Raw genomic sequence first — 14,516 nt, 5'->3', positions numbered from 1 at the left:
TGGTAGCTATACCACGGAACCCTAGGTGAGAAGGCACCTCCACCCGCACACAGGTGTATGGACCCAAGGATGGACGTTCCGGCCGCACGCGTCCCACACACGGACGTGCAGACGGGCGCCTCCGAACAGGCTCGCGGTTCCCGAAGCCGGTTCCGCGGACGCCTGCTTTGGCTCCGTGGGAAAAGCGCCTCCACGGCGGGGCCCCGGGCAGCGCCAGACCAGGCGGGCTGCGGCGGCGTTGGAGCCGCCAGGCGAGGGGGGTTCCGGCAGCCCGCCCGCCCCGCCCCTCGCACCCGCGGCTCCGCCTCGCCTCGCCATGGTGGAGCAGGGAGACGCGGCGCCGCTGCTGCGCTGGGCCGAGGGCCCCGCCGTCTCCCTGCCGCAGGCCCCGGAGCCGCAGGCGGGAGGCTGGGGCCGGGGCGGCGGCGGGGGCGCCCGGCCGGCCGCGGAGCCGCCCCGGAGGCGGGAGCCCGAGGAGCCGGCCGCCCCGGAGGTGCTGCTGCAGCCCGGGCGCCTGGAGCTGGGCGACGTGGAGGAGGACCAGGTGGTGGCCGTGTTCGTGGTCACCTTCGACCCCCGCTCGGGTGAGGGCCGCGCCGGGGCCAGGCGCGCGGGGAGGGTCGGGGTGCCCCCGGGCTTTGGGGACGCGGGGGAGGGGCTCGCTGCGCGCGCACCTGCCCTCCTGGCCCCGCACCCGGCACCAGCGCCGGCCCCGGGCTCCCGGGCTCGGGGAAGGGCGGGGGTCGCCCAGTCCTCAGCTCTCTCCCTCGGGGCGCAGCTGGGTGCTGGCGCGCGGCCTCTCGGAGTGGCCCGGAGGGCTTTGTTCCAGCCCCGCTGACCTCCTCTCCCCTCCCCTCTGCTCTCTTCTCCTCTCCTCTGAGTCCCATCCCCATTGTGGTGTTCGTACTTCTCCAGTGACAGGGGATCCGGTTTGTGGTCACGTTGGGTTTTGTTTTCTTTTCTTGGGGGCTAGAAGATTTTTCACATTGAGCGGAGGAAACCCCCCCGCCCCGCCCCGGGCGAGCGCCCTGAGCTCCCCGGGCCCCACCCCTGGTCTCCCCGTCCCCCGCTCGCCCTGTCCCCCGCTACCCGCTCGCCCTAGTTCCCCGTCGCTTCCTCTGGGGTAACTTTCCTAGCGGCCAAGTTCACTTTCTCTGACTGCATTATTTTGAGGAATTAACGCCGACAGCATTAAGGGATGGGGCTGAGGGATTCAGCTGAAGGCTGATTAAAGGAGAAGCCTCCCCGGATAGGCTGTCTTTCGGAGATGCTTGGAGAATTAAAGTCTTATCCCACATAATCTTAGCCTAACCACCCGGCAGGTGATTAGTTTTCCAGGTGAGATTCCACGGGGGATAGAAAGTGGAAGAACGACCCTGCGCGCCCAGGAAGCCTTGGAGGGTCAGCTGGGGACTTCTGACTCTGAGAGCGGCTCTGCTGTTCGGTGTTGGGGGAAGGAAGTGTTATCGCAGGAGTCGTGGTGTCAGGGCTTGAGGAAACCCAGGTGTGACTGTCAATGTCTCCAGGGCAGCTGCTGGAGTGTGGAGTGCCTGTTCGTGCAGGAAAATATTGGCTGCTTTCTGGGATGAGGTGGGATGGAGTGGGGAAAAAAAGGGGTTAGGATCTGGAGAAGGGGAATCCGGTATGGCAGCTGATGATGGGTTCCGGGCCGGTAACTTTGGGGTTCTCAGCTGTAGGACACAGGAAGAATGTGGGATTCACTGTGGAGCTCCATTTGCAGGGACAGAATTTGTGGGGACAATTCAGGCCTTTGTGACTTCTGCTTGTTCCTTTGCCCCATTTCCATGGCTTTCAAACTTTTTTGACTGACCTATCATGTGAAGTTAATTTTACATCACAACCAATATGCTCACATACATACAGTACTTATGTAACTGAAACAGACATTTCATGAAGTAGTGCTGACTCCTACGTGTAATGCATTCTTTTCTCTCTCTCTCGTTTTTTTTTTTTTTTTTTTTTTGAGACAGTCTCACTCTGTCGCGTAGGCTGGAATGCAGTGGCTCTTTTCTCTTTTTTTTAAGTGTTCATCACACATGCTGGTTGACTCGCATTTGAGATTCCTAGATACCAGTAGTTTGAAAAATATTGGTCTTTTTTGACCAAAGTAACCTGTAATGCTAGACAAAAACCAATACTTTGTAACTAATCATATTGCTTATACCATACCCCATCATTTACAGGTAAACAGCTACCAGCATTTGACTCACCCTGGGAAATATTTCAGAGTAGCTAGAAGGAATGGAAAGAGCACATTCACACGGTCAGATTTAGTATTGGTAGCTCCAGTGGCAGGGTCTTAGGGAAGGGAAAGAGAAAAGGAAGTTTTATACTAATCACAGACAGAGTGGATAATGATAATTGATCAATTATTGATATTGGCCAATTGATATTTATCAATTGATAAAAGCATCAGAGGACTAGTACCTGCCCCCATTCCTTGTCAGTTACAGGCAGTGAGCATGGCTTTGTGAATTTGTGTATATGGAGTGTGTGTGTGTGTGTGTGAGAGATGGTTTTCAGACCAAGGCTACTGTGCAAAGAAGGGGTTGTAACAGATACTTAGACAGTTTGTGCAGGCATTTTACTATAATGCTGTTTGATTTATTCTGGTCACTGCTCTGTAATTTGATGATCATTTATACCCAATTTATAAATGAGGGAACATACCAGGGATGGTTAGGTAATTTGGGAATATTAAGTAGCCAATACATACTTGACTGTAAGTCCCGTTGTCTTTCTAGTATACTATACTGTCTGAACCCCTGCTCCCTCTCATCTGATCCTTATCCAGGGATGGAGGGAGGAAGAGAGAGTGCAGTGTGAGAGGGAGCACTTGTAACTTTGTTTTTTTTTTTGGGGGGGTGGGGTGGGGGAAGCAGTCCTTTCCTGCCCATAAATGTGTTTGTCTCTTTTGTCATCTATCCTACTCCTAAATGGCACTTTGCATCCTGTAAAAATACTCTGATAGACCTTGTACCATATAATTTTATTTTAAACATAGGAGATGTAGTGAATGAATGCTACTGAGCTTCTGAGGGCCTCAAGGTTAGCACTAGGACAGGGCCCTCAGAGAGTGCCTGATGTACCCTTTCTGTGATGGTTCCAGTGGAGTAAGGCCCACAGTGGCACAGTGAGCTGGAGGCATCACTGGCCCAGCATTTTCCCCTCTTTATTGCCGAGGCAGATCCGCTATTTGTTACTATTTAATATTGGCCCACCCAGACTTTTGCCCCTCCTTCACCTGTGTTGCCAAAAGCGGTAAAGTGACTATTGACTTATTTACCAAAATTAGAGCATACTGTAGAAGTTCTTACATAAGTGTGATTTGTCTGCTGTTTAGTTTCTCTCGCTGGCCTGCCTGCTTAGCCACTTCCCCATGTCTCTCCCACCTGTGTCCTCGGTTTCCACTCCTAGGAGATCCTTCCTCCCCCCACCCCACACCCACCTCAACCCACCCCCACCCCATCACTTACTGCCCAGGCCATGGCATTTTGTGCATCTTCCCACGTAATGTGAGTAACTGTTGGCATGTGTCCAAATCGTGTGCATGAGAGAGAAGGGAGAGTGTGAAAGAGGGAGAAGAGAATTCATAGCTGTGGTACATTCGTTAGGAAGTAGAGTAAGAGGGAAAAGGACGGGCGGATTCTTGTTAGAAAGGGTGTGTGTGTATGTGTTTGAGCAGGAATATATGCAGTGATTCTCTAAGGTGTGGAAATAAGAGTAATCCTTTTGCACTTTTAGATACAAGTTTTGGAAAGCTAGGCTGGCCATCTGTGGGAAGAATCAGAGAAAGAGTCTTAAAGCTTATTTCCATCAGACTCATGGATTGAAAATTATGGTTGTTGAGTCTACAGATGACTTAAGAACTAGGGGCTTCAGGTTCAAAGTGAGGCTTACACATACACTCAGTCCTCATCTGGAGCAGGGGGCCCTAGGATGGTGGTGCTGATCATCTGGGCCACAAAGCTGCTATTGAAACCAGACCCCGGATGCTAACTCTGCAAGCTGGGTGGAAGATGTTGGAAGCCAGAATATTGCTATTTCATTTTGTTCAGCCCCATGATTTAGAGCCTTGATTTTAATTTTGCTTCGTTATTTGGGCTTCTAGTAAAATGTTCTTAGTCAGCTTAATTAAAGGATAGGATATCGTCACACTTGGGGAACACCCCTGCCCCCAGATGGTGGCAAGAGCGGTATCACTGTGTGGTTGAGGACTTGTGTGTGGGCAGGATGGAGGCCGACAAAGCTTTGAACATACAATGTCTGGACATCTTTGCATCTGCCTCATTAGACTGTTTGTTTATAAGAGACTCACTTTACACTGCTGCGTTTAGAGTTTTATTGTGGGTGTCTGGGAGAAATTCCTGTGCTCCCTGTGTTTGTATTGGGCAGCTTGCAAGAGAGGTAGTGAAGGCAGATCACTGCTGAACGAGCTTTGACATACAATGTCTGGACATCTTTGCATCTGCCTCATTAGACTGTTTGTTTATAAGAGACTCACTTTACACTGCTGCGTTTAGAGTTTTATTGTGGGTGTCTGGGAGAAATTCCTGTGCTCCCTGTGTTTGTATTGGGGCAGCTTGCAAGAGGAGGGGTAAGGTGAGAGGCAGATCACCTGCTGAGGTTTTCAAGATGTTTCTGCCTTTCTTCTTGGGAATGAATTTCTACCTCTTCCTCCCTCAGCCTCTAGCCAGAGCCCAGATTACATCTAAACGCCTATTTAATTTAATGTATCTGAGCGCTTCTATCTTTATGTCAGATGAGTATATTTAAAATCACACACACTAATTTTAATCTCTGTAGATTCCCTGTATAGTCTATGAAACATAAGCATTTTTTTTTAAACAATGGAGATGATGGAGGCCCAGTGAGAATAGGGCTAGGTCTGGTGTCTGAGGCACCACTTGGAGCGCTGCCCAGGTCATCTGATTCGTGGCAAATAATAAGTGGCTCCAGCAATGGGTGGGAAAGTGACAAAGTAGAATGCGAATGGAAAATTTGGAGGACGATTTTAAGATGCAAAGAGCAGTTGTAAGCATGGACAGCTCAAATGCAGGCAAAGAAAAAGCCTGTTCTGATATCCGGCCAGAAAGTCTCGCAGGAAGAGAAACTCTCTCATGTCGCCATCCTTCCCCTGTATTTCCACCAAATGCCAGTGGAATACAACTGTGGTTCATTTGCTTAATCCCACCCTGGCAGAATCTTTCCTAGGCTGTTGGTGATTCACCTGCTTGTGGTTTTCAGGGAGAAATCAGTTTGTAGCCATCTGCTGTGAAGTCAGTTTCTTCTCTTGAAAATTGAGGGGAAAATAAAAATGGTAATTGTAATACCCACCACCTCCTGAGTGCCTGCAGTGTGCCAAGGACTGTGCCACATGTTTCAATGACCTGCCTCTGATCCTTCCAACAGGCTTCACCATAATCATGAGAAAAACAGCTGCACAGAGCCATTAAGTTGTCTAAAGTTAGGGCCAGAGCCCAAGTCTACCTGCACCCCTTATCCACACCACACCACTACCCAGTGGAGAATGATATGGGATCTGTGAAATGGAAGGTCTTTCTTTGTAAAGTGAATGCATTGGAATTTAGCCATGGATTGGCATATAGCTGACTTTAAATCAGCAGGATTAGCTTCTTCCTGACTCAGGATTCTTTATCCTGATGCTTTTCTCTTTGCTTTGGATGTGCTCTCAGCCTAGGTGGTTTTAAGACTGTTTTCAAACCGTGTAAGACTCAGAGTCAACTCACATGGGTTATTTACTTTTCTGGTGTTAGGGTCTGAACCAAATACTCTTTGGAGGTTTCCACCTGTGGGATCTGGTGGCCCCTTTAGGTGGTTATGTGAAGGGAATGTATTGTTGGGACCTAGAATACTCTGATTCATGCCTTTATTCCTGAAACAGGATTTGTTTTGACTTCCTGATTAGAATCAGGCCATATGTATACACAGATGGGAAGATGCCCGTGGAAAGAGTAAAACCTCAGGCACCTGCTGGGGTGGGCGTTGCACCCCTGAGGTCAAAGGAGCTGGAAGAGGATCTCCAGCTGAGGCAGTCTCTGGATAGGAAATGACGAGCTCAGAAGGAAGTGCTTGCTTGGGAGCCATCTAATAGAGGAGGAAGAAGAAATTCACATATTTCCTATTAAAAAGAGATTGTTTTGGTTCAAGATCATTGCTTTCTCTATTTTAAATATTTTGAGGTGAACTTTCTAGCAGGCAGCAGTTACTGCAGTTAATGTCCAATCTCCCTAGGAAATAGTGATGAATTTTAAGACATCTGGGGGTTTGGTCATTTCTCATTTAAACAGAACTAGTTTTGGAAGACAGAGGCAGTAGTCAACCTAGATAGGACAGCCTACATCTGGCCTAGCCCATGGGCTTATAAAACCCCAGCTCTGGGAGGCCCTGGTGCACAGAGCTGTCAGGCTGACCTTCAGAGCTGTGGAGTAGCAGGGTTCAGACCATCTGTATGTCCTCAGCCAGGCGCGACACTGGCCTTCTGGCTTTCCCTGGGTAACTTGAGCTGCCAGCCTCATAGTCGGTTAGTCCAAGTTCCTTTAAACACAGACATATTTGCCTTTTCATGAGCTCAGCACCTGGCAGGCACCATGCTGCCAAGTTGTGCTCCACCAATATTTGTTCAATGACCAGCTGAATGTACACAATGCATATTGCCACATTTGTGCCTCCCGTGGTCATGTGAATCCCTCCTCAGAAGTTCTCTTTGCAGTAGAGGCCAGGAAGTGCCTGTAAGTACCTGTAATAGGCCCAAGTCATGGTCCAAGATGAGAAAGGACACAGAGATGGAAGGAGAGCAAGTTAGGGGAGAAAAAGGCACTTGTCAGTGGCAATTCCTCTCTTTGATGGACTTGCCATGAGATGACCTCTTTTGTTGAATCTTCCAGGCCCCAGCTCCCTGGCTGAGTTCTTAATGCAGTGAGGATATTTGGCAAACCTAAAAGCATGGAATGTGAAGACTGAGCCTGGGATAAGTAGCAGTCAGGATGAGTTTCTTTCTGGTATTAAATGGCATCCCATAAGGATTACTAATTATGCAAAATCATTTTCCATTAAGCCTCCTCAAATTCCATATGTAAGCTGGTTTTCATTTGTAATGTTTCTGTAGGATAGCCTCAAGCCCTGATAGCGCTTCATTCCCTATTATCTGTGGTATATTGCCTCAATTATTTTTGGCTTTTGCAAAGGCCTTTATGCTCTCCTTAGGTTTTTTCACATTGCTATTATTTCAATTATTTTCCCCAGTTTGTAAGCTGAAATGTTTTGAAAAGTTGAAAGAATAGTACAGTGAAAACCTGTATGTCTTTCACTTAGAGTCCCCGTTTATTGACATTTTGCCCCATTTGCTTTGTTCTTACATAGTCACTTCCCCTATAACATGAAATGTGTGTTCCAAAAATCAATCACTGTGTGGCAAAAAAAATGAAGTAAAAATTATAGGCCTTATGAGAAAAACTTTGTCAATGGCACTTTTTTTTTTTTTTAAAGATAGGAACCTACCAAAAACTATAGGACAGTTTTGCATATGATAAATGGTTAAGAAATACATACTCAGTAAATATGGAACTGTACCTTTAAAAGACCTGGTGTTTGTATCTGGAAGTGAGTGCTGAAAGGATTGAGTCCGTGAATTACTATGTGTGGTGGGACGGGGGCTGTCTGAAATCAGAGGCAAAACTGTGACGCTAGAGGTGCGTGGCATGGCCCAGAACGAGGTGACCTCAGGTAGCAGGTAGAAGCTTAAGGTGGGTATGTTTTGTATATTCCGACATGGCTTGATTCAGCTGGGTGTAGTTTTCCACATTGACTTTGTGTTTTTCGTGATTGAAATCGTGCATAAGCAAATGTCAAATTCCCTAATACATCGATTGCTTTGGAACAGATTCAACAAGCATTATAGCAGAACTGACTGTGTGTAGAGATATAAATAGACTTTTCTTTTTTTGCTGAACTATTTGAAAGTAAGTTGTGGATGTCATGGCATTTCATTTCTAAATTCTTCAGTATGGGCTGGGCGTGAATATGTATACCAACGCCTGTAATGTCAACACTTTGGAAGACCGAGGTGGAAGGATTTCTTGAGGCCAGGAGTTCAAGACTAGCCTGGGCAACATGGCGAGACCTCAGCCCTACAAAAATTTAAAAAATTAGCCAGGTGTGGTGGCGCATGCCGGTAGTCCCAGCTGTTTGGGAGGTTGAGATGGGAGGATCGTTTGAGCCCTGGAGTGAGAGGTTATAGTGAGCTATGATTGGGCCACCGCACTCCAGCCTGGGCAACCCTGTCTCTTAATAAAATAAAATAAAAATACTTCAGTATAAATCTAAGAATAAGGCTGTTTTTCTACATCACCATAGTATCATTGCCACTCTTAGGACAGTTAATTTAGGTTAATTCATCAATTAGGGTTTTTTAAATAATATATTTTATTTTTTAGAGCCATTTTAGTTTTACAGGAAAATTGAGCAGAAAGTACAGAGTTCCCATATACTACCTCCCCCTCACTCATACACATATAATTTCCCTTTATTAACATCTTTCATTAGTGTTGTATATTTGTTATAATTGATGAACTAATATTGATACATTATTGTTTATTTAAATCCATAGTTTGCATTAAGATTCACTGTTGTACAGTTCAATGGGTTTTGAAAAATGCACGATGTTGTGTATCCACCATAACAGTATCATACAGAATAGTTTCACTGCCCTAAAGATCCTATGCTTGACCTATTCATCTCTCCCTTCCTATTGATCTTTTTATTGTCTGTATAATTTTGCCTTTCCCAGAATGTCACATAGTTGAAATCATACAGTATGTAGCCCTTTCAGGCTGGCTTTTCTTATTTAGCGACATGCATTTAAAGTTCCTCCATGTCTCTTCATGGCTTGATAGCTCATTTCTCTGTATCGCTAAAGAGTATTTCAGTGTATGGATGTCTCACGTTTTCTTTATCCATTCACCTATGAAGGACATCGTGGTGGTTTTCTAGTTTGGGGCCATTGTGAATAAAGCTGCTGCAAACATCTGTGTGCAGGTTTTGTGTGGATGTCAGTTTTCAGCTCATTTGGATAAATACAAAGGTGCATCGTTGCTGGGTCATATGATAATAATATGTTAGTTTTGTAAAAAACTGCCAAACTGTCTTTCAAAGTGGTTGTGCCATTTTATATTCCCACCAGCAATGAATTCCTGCTGTCCCACATCCTCATCAGCATTTGGTGTTTTTGGTGTTTTGAATGTTAGCCATTCTGATATGTGTGTCATGATATCTCATTGTTATTTTAATTTGCAATTGCGTAATGAGCATATAAAAAAGTATTCAACATCATATGTCATTTGCCATCTGTGTATCTTCCTTGATCAGGTGTCTGTTCAGATCTTTTACCCTTTTAAAAAGTTGGATTGTTTTCTTATTGTTGAGTTTTATGAGTTCTTTGTATATTTTAGATAACAGTCCTTTATCAGATATGTGCTTTGCAAATATCTTCTCTCAGTCTGTGGCTTGTGTTTTCATTCCCTTAATAGTGTCTCTCATAGATCAGAAGTTTTAAATTTTAATGAAGTCCAGTGTATCCATTTTTCCTTCATGAAATGTGCTGTTAGTGTTATATCTAGAAACTCACTGCTAAACCCAAAGTCACCCAGATTTTTCTCCTGTGTTATCTTCCAGAAGTTTTATAATTCTGCATTTTACATTTGGTTTACATATTTTAAAAAATTATTATTATTTTAGAGACAGGGTCTCACTCTTTTGCCCGGGTTGGGATACAGTGGATTGAGCATAGCTCCTTGCAGCCTTGAACTCCTAGGCTCAAGTGATCCTCCCAGCCCAGCCTCCCAAGTAGCTAGGACGACAGGCACACACCACCATGCCTGGCTAATTTTTTTTTTTAAATTTTTTGTAGAGACAGGGTCTTGCTCTGTTACCTAGGCTAGCTACTTTCCATATTGAATAAATTTTTGTGAAAGGGATAAAGTAGGTGTCTACTGTCATTTCTTTGCATGTAGATGTCCACTTGTTTCAGCACCATTTATTGTAAAGACTATCTTTTCTCCATTGTATTGCGTTTGTTCCTTTGGCAAGATTTCGTGATTAATTTGTGTGGGTCTGTTTCAAGGCTCTCTATTCTGTTCCATTAATCTATTTGTCTGATATTTCAGCAATACTTACTCTCTTGATTAATTTTATGTAAGTCTCGAAGTTGGGTGCACTGTTCGTCTTCCAATTTTATTGTTCTTCAGTATTATGTTGGCTATTTGGGGTCTTTTGCCTTTCCATGAAGCTTTGGAATTAACTTGTCAATATACACAAAATAATTTGCTGGGATTTTGATTGGGATTGCATTGAGTCTATAGCATAAGTGAATGTGAAATTCCCTGTGCTCAAATTGCTCTCGAGTACATCTGTTGCATTGACATAAATCCAGTAAGTGATAAAAGTAGAACTGACTATATACAGATATGGATATGCCTTTTTTTCCTGAACCATTTGAAAGTAAGTCACAGATATGATGTCACTCCTACATGTTTGAGTATAAACCTTCTAAGGATAAGAACATTTTCCTGTGTAACTACAATATTATTACTATTTCTAAGGTAATTAACACTAATTCATCAGTTTTTTTAAACACATGCGTGCCCTTAATAAATCTGTTTTTTTTAAAATACCCATTCTGTCCTGTGCAAGGCGTGATACTATATAGAAATGTGAAGACAAGGAAAATTCCCACCTTGTAAAAGTTCACAGACTCCTGCGGAGACAGACATGGAAGACATGATTATGATATGTAGAGATAAGGGCCATAGTAGCTCTGTCTACTTTCCTTTCATTCAAGGAGTTGTCAGCAGGAATGTGCTTGCCATGGGATAAGGATACCTCTCCCTAGAGTGGTGTTCTGGAACCTGTGCCCCATTCTTTGATTTGCCAGCCTCTAATGGACCTTCCCAGCCCAGATGGGCTTATGTCCACCTAGAAGTGAAGGATGTAACTAACAGTATGTCATTCGCTCCCTCTGTTCCTTTCCATTTCTGTGCAATTAGATTTGGTAGGCCCAGAGGAGCAAGGAAGAGGGTTTGAGAACCAGGCTAAGGAATGGGGACTTTATCTTCTAGGTCAGCTGTACTAAGTAGGACATAGGCTGGACATGAATACTGGAAGCCCAAATCAACAGTGGCATAATCAAGATAGGAGTCTATTTCTTTTTCATGTAACAATCAGGTGATAGCAGCCTAGGGCTGGAACATTGGCCCAAATCTCCAGGGTCATCCAGGGACCAAGACCCACGTTGATCGATGGCTCCAGCATCCCCTCCGTGATACGATGCTACATCCACGTTCCAGGTAGCAGGGTGGAGAAAGGGGCAGTGTGCTCCTTGCCTTTCAGGCACCTTCTGGAAGTGATTCACCTCATTTCTGTCCACATGACACTGACCAGAATTCACTCATGAAGGTACTGAGAAACATAGCCTTCATTTGGAAGGCCATGCACCAAGCTAAAAATAGCAGGTTCTGATTCATATAAGAAGGGAAGAGTGGATATGGAAGGACAGCTTGCACACCTGATATACCTGTATTTCTTTTTTTTTTTTTTTTTATTATTATACTTTAGGTTTTAGGGTACATGTGCACAATGTGCAGGTTTGTTACATATGTATCCACGTTGTTTTGCTGCACCCATTAACTCGTCACTTAGCATTAGGTATATCTCCTAATGCTGTCCCTCCCTCCTCCCCCCACCCCACAACAGTCCCCGGAGTGTGATGTTCCCCTTCCTGTGTCCATGAGTTCTCATTGTTCAATTCCCACCTATGAGTGAGAACATGCAGTGTTTGGTGTTTTGTCCTTGCGATAGTTTACTGAGAATGATGTTTTCCAGTTTCATCCATGTCCCTACAAAGGACATGAACTCATTTTTTATGGCTGCATAGTATTCCGTGGTGTATATGTGCCACATTTTCTTAATCCAGTCTATCATTGTCGGACATTTGGGTTGTTTATAGATTCAATGCCATCCCCATCAAGCTACCAATGACCTTCTTCACAGAATTGGAAAAAACTACTTTAAAGTTCATACAGAACCAAAAAAGAGCCCGCATCACCAAGTCAATCCTAAGCCAAAAGAACAAAGCTGGAGGCATCATGCTACCTGACTTCAAACTATACTACAAGGCTACAGTAACCAAAACAGCATGGTACTGGTACCACAACAGAGACATAGATCAATGGAACAGAACAGAGCCCTCAGAAATGATGCTACATATCTACAACTGTCTGATCTTTGACAAACCTGACAAAAACAAGAAATGGGGAAAGGATTCCCTATTTAATAAATGGTGCTGGGAAAACTGGCTAGCCATATGTAGAAAGCTGAAACTGGATCCCTTCCTTACAGCTTATACAAAAATTAATTCAAGATGGATTAAAGACTTACATGTTAGACCTAAAACCATTAAAATCCTACAAGAAAACCTAGGCAATACCATTCAGGACATAGGCATGGGCAAGGACTTCATGTCTAAAACACCAAAAGCAATGGCAACAAAAGCCAAAATTGACAAATGGGATCTAATTAAACTAAAGAGCTTCTGCACAGCAAAAGAAACTACCATCGGAGTGAACAGGCAACCTACAGAATGGGAGAAAATTTTTGCAACGTACTCATCTGACAAAGGGCTAATATCCAGAATCTACAATGAACTCAAACAAATTTACAAGAAAAAAACAACCCCATCAAAAAGTGGGCAGAGGACATGAACAGACACTTCTCAAAAGAAGACATTTATGCAGCCAAAAAACACATGAAAAAATGCTCATCATCACTGGCCATCAGAGAAATGCAAATCAAAACCACAGTGAGATACCATCTCACACCAGTTAGAATGGCCATTATTAAAAAGTCAGGAAACAACAGGTGCTGGAGAGGATGTGGAGAAATAGGAACACTTTTACACTGTTGGTGGGACTGTAAACTAGTTCAACCATTGTGGAAGTCAGTGTGGTGATTCCTCAGGGATCTAGAACTAGAAATACCATTTGACCCAGCCATCCCATTACTGGGTATATACCCAAAGGACTATAAATCATGCTGCCATAAAGACACATGCACACGTATGTTTATTGCGGCACTATTCACCATAGCAAAGACTTGGAACGAACCCAAATGTATTTCTGTTTTTAAAAAAATGCCTTCCGGGAACATCACACACCAGGGACTGTTGTGGGGTGGTGGGAGGGGGGAGGGATAGCATTAGGAGATATACCTAATGCTAAATGATGAGTTAATGGATGCAGCACACCAACATGGCACATGTATACATATGTAACAAACCTGCATGTTGTGCGTATGTACCCTAAAACTTAAAGTATAATAATAAAAAAAATGCCTTCTATGTAATTAGTCTCTTAAGATACTCCTTGAAAAAAGATTTAAGATACTCCTTTAAAAAAGACAATTTGGGGAAACATTAAGCACTGTATTGCTCTCATGGAGATTCACGATGCAGAGTGGCAGATGAAAGGCTCTGAGAAGTTCTGCAATAAAGGAATGTGTCTAGCTTTGTTTAAGCTAATTTGGCCAAAAACACACACATTTCACAAAATTTTGTTTTCGTTTTTGCAGAAGCCCTATTAACATAAGCTTGGGAAATACTACTTTGGGAATCATTTAAAGTGTCTTAGTTTGCAGTGATGCAAACATTTTTAAAGCAATTCTATTCCTAGGGATGTAGTCAGTAGAAATGTGCATATTGTGTTGGTCAAAGTTCAATCAGAAACAGAAAAACTAGGAGATACATAAAGGAATTTGTTGCAGGGATTTGGTTTTATGCAACTGTGGGAGCTGTTAGACAATCTATATAAGGCTGTTCTTTGTGTCTGATGTTGGAGTTTGAAGTCTACTGGGCAGACAGTTATGAAGGAAAAGAGTAAACTTGTGAAGAAGAGTAGAAGGAGGAGGAAAAGGAAGAATAAGAAGCTGAAACTCATGAGGATAGATGGGAACGTGGATCAGGCTGTTACTGTATCCAGCTTTGGTGATGTGGGTGTCCTAAAGAGAAGCTGATGCCCTTTATTATGGAACTAAACACATACCTGGCTTAGGAGTCAGAGAAACTGAAGGAAGATCAAGGGATGGTGGCTGCAGCATCATCAGGGCTGGCTGCTGCCCCTCACCACTGTAGTAAGCCTGCAGAGAAGTAACTATGCAGTAGACCTTCTGCACTGACCTTACAGATGCAAACATAACATGGCTACTGATTCACTTCCAAATCTCAGCTGGAAACATACAAAGAAGGGAATTCCGAGAAGGATAGTTCAGCCCAACGAGGTCAATGCATTACAATGCCACTTTACACTATTTCAGCAGATGGCAAATACAGGATTGTTTACAGCAGTGCCCGTTGCTGTAACTTCAGATTGGAAGTAACCTAAGTGTGCATCACCAGTTAAGCAGGTAAACTGCTACATGCATATGAT

At 44.2% G+C, this 14,516-nt stretch overlaps 1 protein-coding gene across 1 annotated transcript in view; it reads left to right on the top strand.

The window, feature by feature from the left end:
* The first annotated feature begins 212 nt into the window (after positions 1 to 212).
* Positions 213 to 14,516, top strand: part of DENND11 (DENN domain containing 11) — a 51,621-nt gene continuing 37,317 nt past the window's right edge. The window contains exon 1 of the mRNA XM_030825899.1: positions 213 to 584. Within this exon, the coding sequence (XP_030681759.1) occupies positions 317 to 584 (268 nt within the window). The 5' untranslated portion in view covers positions 213 to 316. The remainder of the gene's footprint in view (positions 585 to 14,516) is intronic.

Source organism: Nomascus leucogenys, chromosome 13 (assembly GCF_006542625.1).
Source record: "Nomascus leucogenys isolate Asia chromosome 13, Asia_NLE_v1, whole genome shotgun sequence".
NCBI classification, from domain to species: Eukaryota; Metazoa; Chordata; class Mammalia; order Primates; family Hylobatidae; genus Nomascus; species Nomascus leucogenys.
This window is presented reverse-complemented; position numbering and strand designations above follow the sequence as displayed.